This window comes from Pararge aegeria, chromosome 6 (assembly GCF_905163445.1).
Source record: "Pararge aegeria chromosome 6, ilParAegt1.1, whole genome shotgun sequence".
Lineage (NCBI taxonomy): Eukaryota > Metazoa > Arthropoda > Insecta > Lepidoptera > Nymphalidae > Pararge > Pararge aegeria.
In genome coordinates this window covers 11,561,276-11,583,097 of record NC_053185.1, presented here as the reverse complement: position 1 = coordinate 11,583,097, position 21,822 = coordinate 11,561,276, and the positions used below count along the sequence as shown (strand labels likewise).

Genomic DNA, 21,822 nt, shown 5'->3' with positions numbered 1-21,822 from the left:
TAATAACAAAGATACAACTTTAGAAAATAGATTTCCTTGAGTAAACCTTAATACATCTTTGTTCCTTTAGTGGAAGAGTTATTGTTATAAAAAATAATGTTCTACTTTATCCTATGCCTTTGAATCAAGCTATTAAACTTGACTGTTTTCCGTATCTTATATCATATTTTAACCATTTTTGCGGGACAATGTAGAGTCTGGAGAAATAACATCTCACTGAACACACAGTTTAGTAATAACATTCTTCGCACGCCAACATAGTAATCAACATTCTTAATTAACATTTTTCCAATAATTTGCACTCTTATCCCTAACGACTTACAACGAACTCTTTTTCGATTAGTTTGAGAATGACATCTTTTATGAGGGTATTAGATGGTCGTGCTATCAACTGAAATTGAGTTAACTTTATGAGATTAGAACCTAATCTATCAAAAACGTTCAGTGGATATCTGAGCACTGATTAGTACCTACTGTGCCCGTAACTGAAAATCAATAGAATATATTATCAAACTTGTCTTACCAGGATTTGTGAAAACAAATTTAGCAACGTGAAAAATAAGCATAAATAAAAAGTTAACCTTATCGATTTAAATAATGAACGATATCTTTCTTATCTTACGTTACGTAAAGTTTTAAATATTACCTACCTAGATATTTCTAAGTTTTTGATTAATAAACATAATTTTTGTACAACAAATAGGTACTGGATCCACATGGACGAAAATGGAGACGCCGAAGGGAATTATACGCTTTTATCCGTCGACACAACGCGGCCATCGGGTCTCTATCCGCTGGCTGTTCTGCACAAGACCGCACCGGTTGGTAACGTAAATTACTTTTCCGTTACTATTTTCCTAGCAACTAAATAATGACGGCCTCATAAACCTCGAAAAAAAGCTAAATTGTTTTAAAGAACGTACGTATTCAACGTACGTTCTAATGTTAATGGAATACGTTCTTGAGGAGACGGAAATAACGTTAACTCGTATGGGACCTCTTTAAAGATGTCACGTTCATATCTCATATATTGCGTAGTTTAAGATAGCTTCAACGAGCAACTTTTAATTTAAAATGGGTTTAAATACATACATTTCCAAGGATTCAAATTCAAAATTTCTTTATTCATGTGCACAGGCACTTATGAAGCGTTCATACATACATGTTTACATAATAACTTCGTTCGCCAACATATACTTAAGCCACGTGGGTTCCAAACGCGGTCTGGTCTAAGAAGCGCCCACAACAAACTTAGCCGGGCATTTTTTTTATCACCATCTCACAGTAAATTATTATTAAGCTATGAAGTTAGAGCAGTTCACACCCGCGCTTTTTTACCGTTTAAGTAATCCTTAACATTATTTTGGGATTTTTCTTGTTATTATATTTTGATTGATAAGAGGTGAATGACTTTTTCTGACTAACGATAGCAACAGATGCTAAAAGGAAGCTAATTAAATTATGCTTTATGTATATTTACAAAAACATGTATCACTTATAAAAAACATTTTGCTTTCTACTATTTAGCTACTCTTACAAATATTTTTAAGTACATCGTTATAACAAAATCACACAGTCACGGGTTTTTTGACGAGCTTCAAATATTTATTCTGCAAACAGCAAAACGTACTTATACAGAGAACTTTTACTCAACCAATTTGCATCGAATTTGTGCCAAAATGAAGTCAAATTACTATCGTAGAAATATTATTTACGAAAGAAAATGGCTTATGAAGAATAATAAAAAAGTATGCAATTGCTATTACGATGGCATTTGCTACGTCAGGTTATAGGATGGCAACCGTTGAATATTTTTCTTCTTTTTACGTAGGTACTTTTGTAAAATTTTTGTGACAGCTCTACTGCCATGCTTATTTCTGCCGCAAAGCAGCATTGTTGCAATGCTGTGTTCCCGTTTGAAGAGCGGGCGTGGTTGCCGGTGTTAGTACAGACAAATGAGGCTTACACCTACGCCTCAGATTGACACAGGGTGGCCCGCTGGAGGACGTGTTTCTAGCAGGCTACGGTTTTGAACTTACCATGAGAAGGGTCATCTATTGTAGGAATACGTTTGTACGTACTCACCAAACGGTTCTGTTTGCGAACCAAACCAATGTACTTGTGTGGTAAAGCTCGCGCAAAGAAAGTTTGTCAAGCTAATCTCCTGGTGAGTATTGTCCAATGCCGAAATGTATGCTAGCTTTATCTATTAAGCTCTTTATCTTTTTATATTAATTTTACATAGGAAATACGGTTCATTCGAGAGATGAAGTGGCCTGGAGGCCGAGTTCCTCTTTCGGAGCCTCCGTGCGGATTTCGTGGAGAGAAATGCGTCAGTAAGTAAAAAATCCCTTAATACTCTTTCAATTTCGCAGGCGATAAGCCTCGGAAGTGCCAACGATCTAGTATTCTTTAAGCCCATTGGCAGTTTGGAAATAATCATTACGTTTTCTATATGTGTCTCCAAAAAAGCGGATTGGTGCACTCCACACACCTTTGAGAACATGATCTCTCAGGCATGCAGGTTTCCTTAAGATGTTTTCCTTCACCGCTGAGGAAAGTGATATTTTAATAACGTAAAACGCACATAATTTACAAAAGTCAGAGGTGCGTGCTCCTACCCAATGAGCTAAGATATATTTACATATTAGATGAGAAATGATAAGAGAGAGACTTTAGAAAAGAAATGCATATTTTTCTATTTAGTTGTAATAAACAGGCGACGAGTTCAGTATATAATTAAATTAAATGTTATATTTCCTAACAGTGTTTTATACTGATAGGAGATATCAGTATAAATTGTCATTAATTAATTTATATATTCTATTGTATTTTATGTTTAGTCGAAATGTTTTAGTAAATAATTAGGAAAAATTTATGTACGTCAAATTCCCGTTAAAGGCTTGACATTCTTTTCTTTAGAAATATGAATGTATGTAAATTGTTGTTATCACAACAAATAAATAAATTGTTAGTAGTTTAAGTTATCTCAACCTCATTAAGCAGCACTAAGCCCCTTAAGTAAAAAAGCGTTTTATCGTGTTTTGGCGTAGGGGGTAGAGTGAAAATACGCGGGGCGCACAACAACGTCTGGGCGGGCTCGGGTTGAGCCGAGGGCGGCCGCAGCGGGAGTCGCGTGCGGGCGATGGCTCGCTGCTCAACATTGCTTGTCACTTACACCCGTTACGACACTTTTACGACCCACCCCACTTACTTACTCCTTTACAAACCTTGTACTTAACGCCACCCGACCTCCAGCTAAGCAAAACTTTTTTACATCTGGCAAAATGTGCCCAACTAATGGACTAAACTAGTCATTCTATTACCCACTTACTTAAATCGGTGATAGCTTAGTGGTTATGTCATCAGGCTTACTTTCGGCGGTCCGAGTTCAATTCGCGGCACGTCCATACGTTTACACACCTATAAGTTTTCTAACTTATGTGTGTTTAACGATACTAAATATCACTTGCTTTAAACGGTTAAGGAAAACATCGTGAGGAAACCTGCACGACATCCTTATTAATATTATAAATGCTAAAGTGTGTTTGTTTGTCCTTCCTTTACGCCCTTAAGCACCCAATGAACTTGATTTTTGGCATAGAGTTAGTTGAAAGGACGGAGAGTAAAGTAACATAGGCTACTTTTTGTACCGGAAAACAAAACCTAAACCCTTCTTATTTCGGGGAACGCCGGTGCACTTTTGAGGGCTCGCAATTTGTTGATAATGATGATTACCTAAGAAAGGTAGTATTCTCAAAACATTAGGTACATTTTTTATGGTGGGACCATGATGTCCCTGTTTGCGCAATCCATAGTTTTAGCTGTATATATATATATATATATATATATTATATATATATATTTACAGTGTACATATAAAGCTATTATATAAACATATTCCACTAGATACAAGTTAGTCCTTTAGCTGCAATTTCACCTGGTTGTAAGTTGACGCAGTCTAACCTTTTATGGAATGAAACCCTAATCAGTTGGATTGGGTAGGATGGTAACTAGCCACGCCAAAGGCTCTCACCAGACCAGACCAGAGAAAAGGGATCGAGCCCGGGACTCCCCTCATAAGACCACAACGCTAAGCACTGCACCAGGTATTTAGATTGTTTTCTTTGGTTCCTCAACTTCTTTCCAAGAACAATATTTTTGTGAAATAACTTTACAAAGTTGTCAAAAAAAGATGCGTGGTGACAACCATAATATCAGCTGTGTTCACATAATATAGTGAAATGGGGTGACAGTCCACGGTTTCCAATGGTAACAGAAATAGGTATAGTAGATTATGAAAACAACAATTCAAAAACATTGTTCCTAATTATTTACTGAAACATTTCAATAAAACAAAAAATATAGGATATATAAAATAATGAATGAAATATTCATAAGTAATCGAATTGTTTTTAATTACTTATTTATACTAATATCTCCTCTTAGTGTAAATTAAACACTGTAAGGAAATACAATATTTAATTTAATTATAAACTGAGATCGTCGACTGTTTATTACGCCCAAATAGAAAAATACACATGATGTAATAATAAATCTTTTCTAAAGTCGGTTGTAATTGAATAACACACCATATTTCATTTTGATATACTGCCTCTTCAAAGAATGGCTTTGAAAGGCTCCCCTCGACATCATTTTGCTTTTCCTCAACAATAAATAAAACTTTTCATAAAACTGACTTCAGTCCACAAAGCTTGTGCCAACTGTCGATAAGCTTAAGATTTATTGAGATCTATCTGAACTTTTTCTTGCAAGCGTTTTTAAAACTATTGACTTAAAATATTCTCTCTATTCCATTTTCTATAATTAATTTCACAATCACATCACAAGTAGGTATCTACCCATCTGATGAAAAGCATCATCATTATCAATATCTTAAACTAAAATATTTATCATAACTGCCCCGTTGGTCTAGTCGTTAGCATGTTCAACTACATACTACAAAAAAAAAACCGGAAACAAGAAGTTTGCAGAAAAACCAGAAATTACACAATACCTAACTATGTATTGTGTATTTTCTGTTTTAGGAATTTTCCGTACCAGCCCGGAGTTAGGAAGTTGGTGGTGTCAACCCCCGTGCCTCAGTGAGCACGTTAAGCCATTGGTCCTCACTTGTGCTAAAAGTCGTTAGAAGCCCACCATTGGATCTGCGTCGTGGGTATAGACGCTTCAAGAACATAGGCTCTTGAACAGTCTATCCTATGAGAGACGAGGCCTTTGCCCACCAATGGGACTTTAGGGTTAATTATTTATTATTTACGGATAACTAAGAACTGTTGGTATAAATTAGGTATTAGAGTGTTATAGGTAACATAAAGTCAATGTAACAACAGTCGTTTTTATCGAGTTATTTGAGATTTTAAGGTGATTCTAGGTTAAAAGAATTGCGACAAAATTGCGGAAGAAAATAAATTAATAAAATTTTCTTTAATCTGTTCATTAATAACAACGGATTTAATGTACCAACGACTTCGTTTGGAAACGTTTACCATTTTAACGAAAGTGACTTTACGAGTACTTTGAATATATAACAGAAATAGCTGCTGAATTTATTCGTTTCCTTATCCCGGCCGACAGAATACCGCTTCCCTTGCAAAGGTCTGAAGGCTTGATTGAAGCGCGTCTTTTCCACTTTCCATTTAATACTTTGACTTACCCTCAAATCCACTTTACACATCCATTGAAGACCCTGTCTGTTTCTTCACCTTACAAATTGAAATAAAACGTTTCAAACAAACTTTGAAATGGAAATTTGCAGCCATCTCTTTGAACTTTTTTTTAGCAAATTTAAAATTGTTATTAAGCATCGAGTAGCGGTTATAGCCTAGTCGTTAGAACTTCAGCCTCCCATTCGAGGTGACCGAGCTCGATCCCCGGCGCGCATCTATTACTTTTCGGAGTTATGTGCGATTTTTATTTTAAGAAATATAAAATATCACTTGCTTTAACGGTGAAGCAAAAGATCATGAGAAAACCGGCATTACTAAGAGTTCTCCATAACGTACTCAAAGGTGTGTGTGAAGTCGAGCAATCCGCCCTTGGCCAGCGTGGTGGACTACGGCCTTAGCCCTTCTCATTCTGAGACCCTTGCTCTATAGTGGGCCGGTAATGCATTGAAAATGATGATGATGATCGAGTGGTTCCTTAGCTATTTATTAACATACCTTGTTTCGTAGTGGAGTTCAATTTATTGTCCCAACTGACCCCCACTCACTCATACTTGAGACTTTACTTAAAACTACCTTTTACTAAGTAAAGTCAACGTACACTCTAACTTTAGCCTAAGTTTTGAAGTAAGTAAACAAACTCATACTGTTAGCGCTGATCAGTCATTTTATATCAAAAGTTTGTAAATTTGATCATAGACAACTCTAGAATCTCCGACAGAGTTACGTAACTCCAGCCGTTTTTGGTTGTTTTTACTTTCTTTTTCTTATTATCGCAGGAAGCGTCCTTATTGTTATATTATAGTCCTTGTAATATATATTTGTGTGTATATAGTTTCATCAAGCTCTAGTAACACTTACTAGACCTTTCACGCTTGCCTTCCCTTCATCTCTTCTAATCAACAGTAGGATACTTTTATTGATCGAAAGTCAAATGCATAAAAACTGTGAAGTACTTTGAAGCCTCTGCTGCTGGTTTAAGCTGAATAATAGCAAAAAGTAGTTTAACGGGCACATACCACGTTAGTAATATGTGATTAGTAGATATTTCGAACCAGTAATATTCTCGCGGTATGTACCCGTTGAACAATTTTTAAGAAATGTTGATTAACCACGAAAATCTTAGTTAAAAATCTTTAGTAAGCAGAAAAAAAATTGCATCGGCTGCTTTAAACGTAGCCCCAGGCACATTAGTGAAGATAACGAACACAGCATACTAACTGAGCTCTACAGTTAATTATGAATTGACTAATGATCTAACCGGCTATATTTATAGTTTTATTTATAAAAAACCAAAGAATTAGCATCGTGTAAAATTAAAACATGTTTCAAATATCTAAGCACTTTTGTCTTCTTTGTGCTACTAAGCCTAAGTAGTGCTAAGTTTAAGAAATATGTAGTTATTGTTAAGTATTTTTATTTTAACATATATTTTGTTTTGTTCTAGTATATTCAGTTTTAATTAATTTGCATGCTATGACGCATCGAGGAGGCACAATTGAATACATATGCCAAAAAGCATTAAAGTTTACGTTTTTTCCGTTCGAAAAACTTACAGCCAACTGCTAGGCAGTTGTAAAAAAAAGTATTCATAATTTGTGGTGGGATTTTACAAACTGTAAACTCATAAATTTTGCAGGGTCGGTAATTTTTATGTTAATATTTTTGGTGATATATTAGGTTCAATTTTACTAAACTGAAATTAAAATGTTTTATGTTAAATTTCAGCACACATTTAACAGCACATTCATCCACAAAAAATTAAAATAAGATTTATTTCAATTTTTCTTAATCTGTAAAATAAGTGTTTTGTCAGGTGTGTAAAAATATTGAAATTAAACTTATCCTATATTTGTCTTTTGTCGATTATGCTGTCGGCAGTAATGGTTCGATATAATAATAGTACGGATACAATAGGTCACGTCGGAGCCTGGGCTCTCGGTGCATCAGGAGGTACTCTAGCTCTATTAGCTCTGGCTGCACTGGCGTTATACCGTGGCTGGCGCTACGAGCAAGAGCTGGACTCGCTGCTCTGGAAGATCGACTTCAGAGACCTGCACCTGCCGGATGAGGACCAACGCGCCAACAAACTGAGTAGGTAAACGCAACTTCTTTATGTTGTTTGCATGTTCTTGGTGTTGCATGCTGGTTTCATTCAGTTTAGCCTTTACAGTTAGGTTCTTAGAAATAAAGTTTGTAGTTTTTATATCGTTGGATAAGCTAGGTACATACTTACGTTTTGTTTCGTCTCACTTTAACTGGAAGCAATCTTCTAAATGTCAAAACGTGATAGAACACCTTAGAATGTTCATATCATAGATTAGCTAAGGAAAGAGCAATATTAAACATTAGTTAAACTAAAATTGAATTTCTGTAAGTACTCCCCACAACTAACTACATTGTAAAACATGTAAACCCAAGACGAAATTTTTTTTTAATAAAACATAAATAATAAACAAAGTTATATTTATATCCACGTTCGAATTATAATCCCCGCCATATATAACAAAAACCGTATTGACAACCTCTTCCTTTTTGTAAAATCAGCTCTTAAACATATATATATATATTGATAAGACTATCTTTTTATAAGTAGCAAGTTGGTCAGAGCTAATTTTTTTCAGCAAGATAGCAGCGCCGGTTTGAACGTGAACTCTAACAATGCCATCGGAAATAACGAGAAAAGTGGCGGAAGTACGGGAGGAGCTCGTTCCAGTCAAGTATCGCTGAGTTCTAACCCAGACCTCGACTTCCGATACTCGGCGATCTTCACTGAAGTTGCTTTCTACCGTGGCCGTTTGCTTGCAGTTAAGCGCGTGCGGAGAAATCACATCGACATCAGTCGAGAAATAAAGAAAGAATTAAAAATCGTGAGTACATCTCCACTACTCTACTACCTAATGCAGATCATTATCATGATTAATTGCAGCTTCATTCCCACTGCTGGGCATAGGTCCTCGCTCTTTAACCAAAAGTGGGCTAGTTTAACCTTCCAAGCTACTGTAATGCGGGATAGAGTGTTAATATAACGTGTTTGTAATAATAATCGGGATCAACAGCATAACGTGCTCTGCGAAGCACGGATGGAGAACTCGATTTGAAACAGAGAAAAACCCAAGACCTAACAATTTTCATTCGGACTCGGTAATCAAACTCAAGACCTCATGATCTATAGTAACCACTAAACCACCGAGGCACCCAGTTACGTGGTTTCGGGTAACCCTTGTTACAAAATTATTTAAAGATCGTTTTATCACTTATTGTTAGACCAGTCGATCATTATAAGTAACACATATAACATTCTTTAACATAGAGTTCCAGTATGTTACCTAATTGAAGTAGCGTAGTGGGTCTAAGCTCGACATACCTCATTCCTGTAATAGAATAAGGCGAACGACGATAGCAACGAGAAATAAATGTGTATTATTGATGACAGATGATGTATTGACATCTACATCTGACTTTATCTACTGTGTAACTTTATAAGGTTAGTGTGGAAAGCTTATTTAAGCTTAGTTCTATCAGGATGCAATTTCTAAATAACTCGATTTTCACCATATTCCTGTTTACGATATCGCTCGTTCTATAAAATGTTATTGCGTTGATCAAAGCTATAAAATCGACGGACGATTTAAATATAAGATAGATAGGGACTTAGCTGGATTGTTGATGATGGATTTTCCAAAACATAAACGTGTTAAAAGTATAGGTTAATTTAATTTAAAACTTATAAGAGGTCTTCGAATTGTTATGAAATCAATATTTACACTCATACTGATAAGTAACCCACGTCATAGTCGAAAGGTACAAGATCTTGCCATAAATAGACGCAAGTGGAGACTCTCCTATAGAGAGATGCGTGCTGTGGACGAAAGCATATTATAAGCACGTCTTACCCTTTTAGGTACAACACTTTGCAGCTTTGACCTCGCTTACTGCTAAGCTGCCAAGCACGCTCACCGAGGTGAAAAAGCAAAATTAATTCCTGATTCTCTGAACTAACCATACGTTTAAACCTGTTGATTAAAACTAACCTAGTGAGGTGAGAAAAATTTAAGATTCTATCCTATAAATTCCTTTACTTTATCCCTTTGCCTAACAACACAGAATTTTCAATATACCTTCTACTGTTGTTTACTTGTAATAAAACTGACTTCGAAACGTATCCCGTAAGACGGCAAAACATACAAGACCCAAATCCCTGCCTAAAAGGAACTGAAAGTAACGATGCCTATCAAAGCTCTACCGCTCGCAAAATACGTAATTTCCCCTCACAATAGCTCTAACAAGCAGGAATGAAGTGAGATAAATCATGCTCATTCATAAAATGTTTACGCCTTTCTTACAACTACAAACAGTTTATTACGCGCAGGTTCTATAGGAGCGATATGATTATGTGAGCGATACTTGACTTAGGAAATTCGAAGTTATATTTATTTGGATTTTAATGAGAAATGAAGTTCATCACATCTACATTGACATTTATATTACATAATATTCTAAAGTTGAGTTGAAATTCGCTCAAGACTTTTTAGTACATACTGAAAGAGTTAGAGCTACGCTTGGCGATCGGGACAAACAACAAGTTCGACAATGTGGTCTAGACAAGTGTGACTAGTTTTTAAGTTGCAAAAGCCCCTAGCAACATAGGAGTCGAAAACATCAATCTTTATAATCAAATAAATAAAATCGAAGCACGTTCGTACGCAGAACTCAGGCGGGCCTCTCACAGACGTATAATCACCCTATTTAATAACATCGACTAAGAAAAAACACACCAAACGCCTTCACTGGTTCACATGTTCGTCTACGTGTCACTAAGTATGGTTTGATTCCCGGGTGAAGAATAATTAGGCAAGCGCAGGATCTCAGATAAAGGGTCAATTTACAAATTTATTTATCAGAACGTGTTCTTAGTTTAATGACGTACTATTAATACTCGCCATAGTGCCTGTTACACAGATCTCGATTGTTTTGATACAATAATAGCTGACTGTTGATTTCCGCTAATGTAATTGAATATGTCCCTATCTAGAATTCAAGTCATACGTCCGAAGTTGTACAACAGGAGCTGAATTTATTATTTTGTGCACTCGCACCTAGTGCATATATCCAAAATACGAAGATATTGTTATGTACGTCGACCCATATACAACTACGCTCGGATGTTAGGCTCTAACCGTAAAAAATGTCTAAGAACTTGCTCTGAAATAATACACAAGTATTTTGTTTTACAGGAATTATTGTTTTTTGTTTTATGGCAATACCTTTACATTTTAAATGAAACGTTATCGTGGATAACCATCATCATCGTCAGCCCATTAATGTCTAACAGCCAGACAACGGGCCTGCTTTATCATAGGGATATGGTTTAGAGCATAGATCTACCACGTCACATAATCCGGGGCAGTGGGCTTACCAAGAATTGTAAAAACCGGGGTCTACGGCTTAACGAACGAACATTAACTACGTGCTGATACTGAGAATTTATGTATGTGTTAAATAACAGTTTTTTTTTATTCCAGCTTTATCTAGCTAGGAGTGATATAACGTAGAACACCATGATTATTAATTTATTTTCGACTATTCATACGTCATAATTTTTTTTTATAACTTAAATAAATATTTAGTTACATACTCTATTTCCCACACCGATCGAAGCGGTGATGGCCCAGTGGGTAGGACTTCGACGTCACTTTCGGGGGGACGAGTTCGAATCCCAGCACGCACCTATAACTTTTGTAAGTTATGTGCGTTTTAAAGAATTAAATCACTTGCTTCAACGGTGAAGGAAAACATCGTGAGGAAACCTGCATACATGAGAGTGCTCCATAATGCTCTCAAAGGTGTGCAAAGTCCAACAATTCGCACTGGGTCAGCGTGGTGGACTACGTCCTTAACCCCTTCTCATTGCGGAAGGAGACCCGTTCCGATAATGATACTCTTTTATTTAAAACCATACAAGAATATAAACAGAAGCAACTACGAGTTATGACAATATAACAAAGAAACCATTTGTAAGCATAATCCTACTGTTTATACGCGTATAAATAATAAACATCCGTGAAGTTATTTCAATTCAAGTGCTCATGCTTCATGACTTACAACAAGGCGACGCGGCTTCGCAACCGCCATCTCTGCTATTCTCGACCATCTAGAAATGTCAGCGTAATCCCACATTTAAAAAATTGTATACAATAAAAATTGCAACATCCAGACTGTGGGCTGCATTACTACGCCAGTATTTCATAAGTTTACTTAGCTGTAAAGTTTTCTCGACACAAACCAACACGACCTACCCTGACTGTGTACCGAAGGGTGCCGGAACAAGAATAAATGGTTTTTCAACTAAAATTTTCGTGGTCAACATTTCTTAAATATAGGTCCCGTCGTGACCACGATCCATGCAACTGGGTCGAAATATCGACAAATCCAAAATATTATCGTGGTATGTACCCGTTGAACTATATTTAAGAAAAGAATAAATGGGGCATTAAATAGTAAATAATTTGAAAAGAATTGTTTGTAGGGTTTCTCTGTAAAAATTGACAGCTTTAGCTTGGAGTTAGAAAATCAATGGCATTAAATACCGTGTCTCGTAGAGCAGGTAAGACCAGCTATTGAAAATAATGATGGAATACTTTTTATTGCGGTAAAAACTTTTTTAGGTTTTTTGTTCAGGGGCCAAAAAGTTAAAAGGCGAAAATTATTTATTAAATGGAGGTCCCATTAATCGTAGAGGTCTCGGGGTCTAGCCGAGTTTCTCTGCATTGGCAGGTCTAGCTAGTTTAGCTTAGCTTGAACTGTCAATTTAGTTTAGTTTAGATGTTTGTGTTGGTAATCAACAACAAAAACAGCTGGCACTTATGAATCAAGTGCCAGTTGATAATAATTCGACAGGTCTAATACTGCTAAAACTTTAAATTAAGTAGCTATCTTTTTCCACGAAGAATATAGTAAAAGAGATGACACTAAATTTGGACCTGTCAATTAAGTATTGTTTAGAGATTTGTGTACAACAGAACTGTGCGGTAGGTTCCAATTTATCGATTCTCCATTTCTTCAAATAAACTTATTCAACGAAAGAGTAGCTAGCACATTTCAAACTCATCATCGGTGACACGATACAAATTACAAAGCCAAAAATGCTCTTGTTTAAGTAGACCTCCAGAAGGCACTTTTAATGGCCACATTCAAATTTCTTCACTATAGTGAGATGATGGTGACTGTTAACGACATTCGTAAACTATTATTACTCAACTGAATACCGTTTGATTCGTGGCAATACTCAAAGACAAAAAAACAAGGGTTTATCCTTGTCACAGAATATAAGGGGCATACCACTTCCTTAAAAGGTCGCGGCTACCAGTCTTATCTTTCTCATCACATAATAAAGGCTCTATCTGTGACAATAATCCCACCATATTCTTTAATTTTTACCTACAATACAAAATAAGTTTTTGGGGCAAAAAATATCCCTGTCACAATAATATTATAATAATACTAACGGGCCTGGCAGACGCGCTGCTTAGAATAGCAGCGCCATCTACCGGGTCCAATTGTGTTCTAACCATCTAGATACCTATAAACACACTATATTTCATTCAAATCAGTCCAGCAGTTTAGGAGAAGTTAGGTGACAAACACACGTGCACAAGAATTGAGAAGTTATAATACGTACAGTGCATATCGTACCCTGTGGTGATGGCAGATCAAAAGACAGTTGTCACCACCCCTACCTTTCCCACGGGTGTCGTACTAGGCAACTACGGGAATATGGCAGCAACGTCCTCTGTGTCCGTAACCAACCCATGCAGTAAACAGCATGGTGTTCATGGAATAACACTTCCGTTTCCAGTGACGTGCATAGATGTGCACAGGATATGCAGATCATATAAAATGAAGAAAAACCCCAGTACGAGTACTTCAAAACTTAAGGATAGGCATTGTCAGAGTTATAAAAATCTTACCCTTAAGTATTTATAACTCGTACTGGAGATTTTCTTAATTTTATATCATCTGCATACCTTGTGACTTCCCCTTTATGTACGCCACTGTCCGTTGGTAGGGGCCTTTAGTCAGCAGTGGACTGTTGATGATTGATGTTTATGTACAATGTGAAAGTTATTGCTTGCTTGTTTTATTATCTGTAGGTATGTACTTGCTGGTGACCGCGACTTTGTCCATGTTGTTTCGGTTCCGAACCCATGTTATTTCCCGGACAAAGTTTTCTACGGCCATTCCAGGAAGCCTATCTCTATGAAAAATTTTGCCACAATCGTTTTACCTGTGAAACCGGGCATAGGTAACGAAGTTTTTTTTTATCATCTATATTCATCTCCAGGATGCAAGTATAGATAGCACATGACAATTTTCATTAAGATGATTATTCCTTATTTCCTCACTAATATTGTAAATGCGAAAGAGTGTTTGTTGGTTTGTCTTTAGCGCCCTAACTAAGCAACCAATCAGCTTGATTTTTGGCATAGTACCAAAATAGGTTACAAAAAAAAAACATCGCATTTAGGTTTTTGTCTGCGTTTAATAATCTCGCCTTTCTGTTATTTTCATGCTAAAATCTTTGTCACAGATGCGGGACTTACAGCACGACAACGTGAATGGTTTCGTGGGGGCGTGCATCGAACCACCAAACGTGTGTGCTCTTTCAGAGTACTGTACTAGGGGTAGTCTTAAGGTAAGCTCTACCATTTCTGTTTTTCGTCCAAGGCTAAATTGTAATTGGCAATTACAGTCACAAAAAAGCTTTGGTATATTCTTTCGTTGATTTCATCCGAATAACTGTCAACTGTGAAGCATTATATAGATTTACATTGCTTTTTGAATGCTACGCCATTGAAAATGTTATATCAAATAAAATAAATATAAATACAACATTTATCGTTGATACTGTTTCCTCTAACAACAGTCATACAATTCTAAAAAAATTTGAAAAATTTTATCCTTGTCTTAATTAAAATCTAATTAAATATATTTTAACTGAGCACTGGCGTGACTTCATAAAGGCACATAAGCTCTGCTTACTCTAAAAATTTATACAAAACTCTTAAAGGATGAGGAGTTTTGCCTTTATAACAATAACCCTGTGCACGCCGCTTTACAAGCTACCTAGGCAAGCCGTTAATTGGACGACTGAATTTATTTCAAATTAAGCTTTCTATAAATTCTTTGAACCCCTCATCGAGTGAAGACAGTTTTAATACAGTAACATCTAGTTTCTAATTAGATAGTTCATACCGATAAAGGCGGCAGCGGCGGACTGTCTTTACACTATTAAGCATTGATATATTATATTACTATCACATTAAGTTAATCTGTTATACTCATTATTGTATTTTTGCAGGATATTTTAGAAAATGAAGATATAAAACTAGACAATATGTTCATTGCTTCTCTTGTTGGTGATATCATAAGGGTAAGTTTAAATGGCAAGTTGGTTGAGTGCAAGTTGCCAATTTAAGAATATATCATATTTATTTATTTTATTTAGAAAGAAACCATTAATTTATTTAAAAAAAATGCGCGATGTCCCAATGAACGCAGCGCAGTATCTTTATGTTGTCTATTTCTTTGAAAATTATACGCCTGATTATTGACGCATGCTTTACCTAATATGGCCTTAATTAATTTATTGAATTAGAATTATTTTAACATACATTAAGTACGGTAATCAATAAAACGAATGCCAGAAAGGACCTAACTGATCCCTACATAGATTATTACCTATTGAATATTTAAGAATTAGAAGCTATCTGTTGATCATTCTATTGTATAAGAAAAATACTTGAGGAATTATAATGAAGCAATAATTTATTCGTTTTGTTACCTAATGACTTACTTACCTACCTAAGAATATTCTCAGGTAAGTTCTCACATAAGGAAGTTTAAGTATAACAGAGAGGACGCCACTCCAGCACCTCCAGAAACAGCTTGGGACCCTAATATGAGCCGTTCCTCAACCCATTCTCACCTCAACTTCGTGACATAATAAAATATCAGGAACTCTCTTTGATGGCCGATTGGCGCAGTGGGCAGCGACCCTGCTTTCTGAGTCCAAGGCCGTGGGTTCGATTCCGACAACTGGAAAATGTTTGTGTGATGAACATAAATGTTTTCCAGTGTCTAGGTGTTTATTTGCATATAAGTTTTTATGTATATTATTCATAACAATATTCATCAGTCATCTGCACGCCTAGTTTGGGACTAGATGGCGATGAGTGTATTATGTATGTATATGTTTCTGATTGATAAAGTAAAGTTACTCCGTGACTCTCCATCGCCCGCTGAATGACTTTCTTATCAGTGTACTTAAGTTTCTAACTACCAATAATTAAATAGGGGATGATTTTCATCCACGAGTCACCACTCCAGTTTCACGGATCGCTTCGTCCATCTAACTGTCTGGTTGACGCGCGGTGGGTGGTGAAACTTGCAGACTTTGGACTGAGGGAATTCCGAAGAGGAGAGATACCTCCATCAGATCCTAATGCTCTGCGATCTCATATAGATAGTGAGTATTACTAAAAAGTGTCTTCGAATAGTCTTTAGCCATTTAAACTCTGTCTGGGCGATCTCTATTAATGTTTATAGTGGGTAGGTTCTACTTTATTCATCATCATCATCATTTCAACCAATGGGGTTCCACTGCTAGGCATAGGTCTTCTGAAGGGAGTTCCACAATCCACGGTCCTGGGCCGCTTGCCTCCAGCGGCTCCCAGCGACTCGCCTGATGTCATCTTTCCTCCTCGTTGGGGGCCGACCTACGCTGCGTTTACCGGTGCGGGGTCGCCATTCCAGCACCTTATGACCCCAACGTCCATCGGTTCTCCGAGCTATGTGCCTACTTTATTATAAAAAAGATTTTTATTAGATACCTGTTCAGCAATATAATCGTTCAGTCCCTTCATATTATACTTGTATTGGACAAGCAAACGTTAATAGGTACAGGAGCATTTTGTATTATGGTTGCATTAACAGGTAAATCTGATATTTTATTTTGTGAATATAAACAGACTGTTAATCAGAAAGAATGGATCAATACTCAATTTTTGACATATTAAAATCTACTTACAAAGAAAAATCACGACAAATGCAAATAAGTGTGTGTGTGTATACTTTTTTTTTTTAATTCCAATACATGTTAGCTCCTGACAGCAGTCGAACCTGGTGGTAAGTGAAGATGTCTAAGATGGTAGCGGGCTAACTTGTTAGGGAGTATATGGTAGTCATACCCCTAATCGGTTTCTACGCGTCGTCGCACCGGAACACTAGGTAGGGTGGTAACTAGCCACGGCCAAAGCCTCCCGCCTGACCAGACCAGAGAAAATTCAGAAGTTATAAATGCCCAAACCGCCCCTGCCGGGAATCAAACCCGGGACTTAACACAATTCACAGCGCTCACCGTTGCGGCAAGAAGGTCGTCAATACTGTATATAAGTATGATAGAATATCTGAAAAAGCCTTCACCTAAAAGCTTGGCAGTAAACAGTGTTATCTATCGTTAACAGGAAATGTTTTATGCATCGGTTTTGCAGTTATGATTAATTTTAAAAAGATTCCATTTCCCACTGCTATAAAATGAAGCCCGTTATACCACAATTTTTGCGATTACACGCACTTTGCCCTCAATTTGATAGTAAGTATATCTAGGTCTACATACTTACCTTTATATTTAGTTATAATTATTATGGATTTAAGAGATGCCTATACCTAGTCGTATAAGAAATTAAATTAGCCATTATTTTTAAACTACAGGGAAACCATATATAATTTACGAAACCACAATGGAATTGCGAACCGCGTTCACTAATGGAGGTCGATTTGAATGTTTTCGGTTTCGATGGGCTCCGAAACAAATTATATTTGAATGGAGAATAAATTCCAGCGAAACAAAAATATCTTATAGTATTAAAGTTATAATTGTATGTACAATACATACAATTAAATGAAAATTGAAAGGTCTGTCTGTAATTTCGGAATTACTGTCTGATATATCTATAAGATTTTTAAGCGACAGCATAATCTGAAAATACGTGTTGTGGGTCGGTTTTAATTTGAGTCTGTTTTTGTGTATGTATAGATAAGTATATGTTAAACATAGTCCACAAGGCAAAAAAGTTAAAAATTATTGCAGATTATAAACGGAACTTTTTAAAGAAACCTAAACTTGTTAAGGAGTGTTTTTCTCTTTACTGTTATGGCAGGAAACAGAAAAAAAAAGCTCTGCGGAAAATTCTACTATACCATAAAATATTTCTAGGTAAAGCATTCTTGACAACTCTGATTCGTGTCTTTTATAACTTGAGAAATAAATAGACGTTTTATATGCAAAAATGCCCCGACCTCATAATTGCTTTCTTTATAGCGTAGTTATATCATACATTGATTTGACTTGACTTGAGTGTTTTTGTACATATACCTTTGTACAAAACAACTCTGAAACGATATGATCCATACCTTGTTCTCCAGGTCTAGCCTATCTAGCGCCGGAATTGCTCCGCTCAGCGGGGTGGGGCAAGGACTGCTTCCCTACATCTCTGGATGTACGCAGCGGGTCTGCAGCGGCGGACGTGTACGCATTTGCACTGCTTTTGTATGAGTTGCACACACGACGAGGTCCATTCGGAGCCGAAGCACTGCCTCCACCAGCTCTCATGCGACGCCTCGCGCACCCTCACCCTGCGCCTTACAGGTAGGTATGTGTCTCGCTTTGTGTTCAAACTATGGGTTCCTAAACGACTAAAATGGCGAAGTTTCACGAACCGCGGCAGTTTTTTAGTGTTTTATGTATCTACCCACAGTACATGCAATCTAAGTTGCAGGCCTGAAAGAGGTAAATCACGAATTGCTGCATAGATAAATATTTAGGAATACAATGGTCATATTGCAATTGTACCTACCTTAAAGGTACATGAGAGGCAATCTACGAGAGCCAACTTCAGGCCAAGTACCTTGTGGTCTGCGACGCAGGCACCATACGTAACACGGAAATAAGTGTAAAGGGTTTAAGACGTGGTCCACAGTTGCAGATTGGTAGACTCCACACGTTTTTGAGAACACTATCGAGAACTCTCAGGCATGCAGGTTTCCTCACGATGTTTTCCTTCACCGTTCAAGCATGAAGCAAGTGATATTTAATTCTTAAAACGAACCATGACGGTTATCAATTCATAATTTATTCTGTTAGGCCACCGCTGGAGGACCTGGTGGGACGATTTGACTGCGTGCGAGAATGCTGTGCTGAGTGTTGGACTGAGGAACCAGCTCAACGACCAGACTTCAAAGCCATACGCACACGCCTCCGACCGCTACGGAAGGGCATGTATGATGTTTATTGTATTATTATCTCATCAACATTTTGTGAACCAATTTATTTCCAGTTCTGGACATGATTTGTCAAGTGACTCTCTCGATTTAGACTGTCCGGGATAGTACAATATTTTATATATTATATATTTTTGAATAGTATAAAAATAAGATATTTTGTTAGTAGCTACTAGGTAATAAGGTACCGTAATCGTAATAATATATGCCCAATATTTACTCAAGCCACATTAGCGTGCCAATAGTTCGTCAACCTCTGCTGAACCAATACCAAAGAATGTCAAAGTCCAATATTTCTTTATTCAAATAGGAATTCTAAAGTCTATGGATGCATCCAAAGAAATTTTATACTGAACTGATGATGATAACTACATTCATTATCTTAAAACTTAGACTAAGTACGAAGGGTTCTAATGACTCTGATCTAAGAAACCCACAGAAAACTTAGCCGGGTGTTTGTTCATTTTGTTATCACCGTTTCACATTGTCATATAAAACTATTATAGATTTATGCCTAAGGTTTTGTATCACTTTTAATGGATCAAGAGTATCAGATGTCCTGATGAACGTGATGTTTCGTTAAAATCGGTGCAGTAGCCGAACTTAGGTAAAAAACAGCCTTCTAATTTATAATACCTGTTGTATGTATGGATTAAAATTTAGTTCGAAATACACCTACAGATAGTAGAGACAATACAATAGTAGTTATCCTACTTATAAATTCCACTAACATAGATATTAATGTGATAACGACTTAAACCAACCTTTTGTTTGCTGGAGTAGTTTGAGAAACCTTGTAACTATTTTTCGTTGAACTGAAATATATCAATTGACAACTAACCTTCGACCCTAAGGTCATCGCAGACCGACGACAAACTGTGAGAGTTTGCTTCTAAATAAAAGGCATAGGTACCTATGCAAAATACTTAAAGCATTGGATACGTATTTATGATGATATTTATCGGCAAGGTGGCAACTACTTACGAATTCAACCTGATATTTTATAAGTTCTTATAATTTCAGGAAACCAAATATTTTTGATAATATGATAGCGATGATGGAAAAATATGCAAACAATTTGGAAGCTTTAGTAGATGAGCGGACTGATCAGTTACAAGAAGAAAAGAAAAAAACAGGTGAGTACATTTAGTATAATATATCTAGATCATAGGAAAAGGATTACAGTAGGGATTCAATCAACATTTTATATTAGTAGGTGGGTACTTATATGCAATGTAAGATTTAATAATCTTAAAGGTCCATCTGTTTAGATCGCTACATATCTACTGTTCAAAATAGTAGTTGCTAGTAAATTCGGTTAGTTATTTCGGTATTAATCTAATCGAAGCTTTATTCCAGAAAGTTGACCCTAAATACGTAGGTATATTTTGAACGAATAGGTACATTCTAATACAAATAATTGGATAATTTAATGTTGCCGACTGTACCTACACAAGTTCTGCATGGAGATGGAGACAAGTTTCTTAATACGGAAGCTTAACCAAGAAAAAAATAACTAATACTTTATTTTTGGTCCACTGTCATCGTAATTTAAATCTTTTAGATTACATTAGGTACCTACTATATTTTCTGTCAAGCACGCAAAATTCTCGCTATTCGTTAGGTAGGTTTCCTTCGTAATAAAAAGTTATAACCGAAAGCTCGCGATAAATATTAGCATATTTATGGCATTATTCAAATGCAAAACCATGTCACACTTCCTCGTTTCATTCCGGACTGGCCTAACTTAAACTTTCGGTCACGATCCGAACACTAGATTTGAATATTTGTCTGGTCTACTGACCAACGGTTAATAATGATAGATAACTGTTAGGTACTCAATATTTTGTGAATGTCACGACTGTCGAACCAGTCTTATTTGTATAGATTTACCTATTTATTGATTTTGCAGAATTTTTGAAATACTACTCGAATCTTAATAACAAAATATGGCTAGACTGTAACTTTTACAGGTAAAAAAAAGCCCTTTTTTTCAAAATTTTAAATTTTGAATATTTTTAGAGGCATTATTGGAAGAAATGCTGCCGGCACCCGTGGCTGAACAATTGAAGCGTGGGCGACGCGTGCTGCCCGAAAGTTACGACTCTGTCACGATATACTTCAGCGATATCGTCGGCTTTACCGCCATGTCTGCGGAGAGCACACCTCTGCAGGTCAATTCTCATAAATACTTACAATAATGTAGATTAATAGTAGGTAGGTTTGGGCAGATGCCAATGAAGCGGTGATTGCTTATTGACTTCGGCTTTATTTTCGGGAGCCGGGTTCGAATCACAGCACGCACCTCTAACTTATGTATCTCTAGTTATGTGCGTTTTAAGCATTAAAAAATATCACTTGCTTCAACGGCAAAGGGAAACATCGCGAGGAAACCTGCATGCCTGAGAATTCTCCATAATTTTTTTAAAGGGTTGTGGAGTGCTCCGAAGCGCACTGGCCCAGCGTGGTGGACTAAGAACCCTTCTCTTTGTGGGTGGAGAACCGTGCCATGTATTGGGCCAGTAATGGTTGATATTATGAGGTATGGGCAAGGTTAGCCAAGTAAGTAAGGCTTCAGCTTTCCTTTCGTGGAGACAGAGTTCGATTAGCACGCACCACTGACTTTTCGTAGTAATGTGCGTTTCTTATTTATGTAATTTAAATGTCACTTGCTTTAACGGTGAGGGAAAACATCGCGAGGAAACCTGCATGCCTGAGATTCTTCATAAAGTCCTCAACGCGGTGTACGAAGTCTCCAATTTGTACTTGGCCGCGACTACGGCCTGAACCCTGC

General features: G+C 36.7%; 1 protein-coding gene across 1 annotated transcript in view; it reads left to right on the top strand.

The window, feature by feature from the left end:
* LOC120624697 (guanylate cyclase 32E-like) overlaps nt 1-21,822 on the top strand; it is a 72,799-nt gene that overhangs the window by 43,145 nt on the left and 7,832 nt on the right. Inside the window, exons 10-20 of the mRNA XM_039891373.1 lie at nt 704-821; nt 2,246-2,336; nt 7,605-7,781; nt 8,316-8,557; nt 14,278-14,382; nt 15,049-15,120; nt 16,044-16,215; nt 18,174-18,396; nt 18,892-19,026; nt 20,052-20,164; nt 21,051-21,202. Of these exons, the coding sequence (XP_039747307.1) occupies nt 704-821; nt 2,246-2,336; nt 7,605-7,781; nt 8,316-8,557; nt 14,278-14,382; nt 15,049-15,120; nt 16,044-16,215; nt 18,174-18,396; nt 18,892-19,026; nt 20,052-20,164; nt 21,051-21,202 (1,600 nt within the window). The remainder of the gene's footprint in view (nt 1-703; nt 822-2,245; nt 2,337-7,604; nt 7,782-8,315; nt 8,558-14,277; nt 14,383-15,048; nt 15,121-16,043; nt 16,216-18,173; nt 18,397-18,891; nt 19,027-20,051; nt 20,165-21,050; nt 21,203-21,822) is intronic.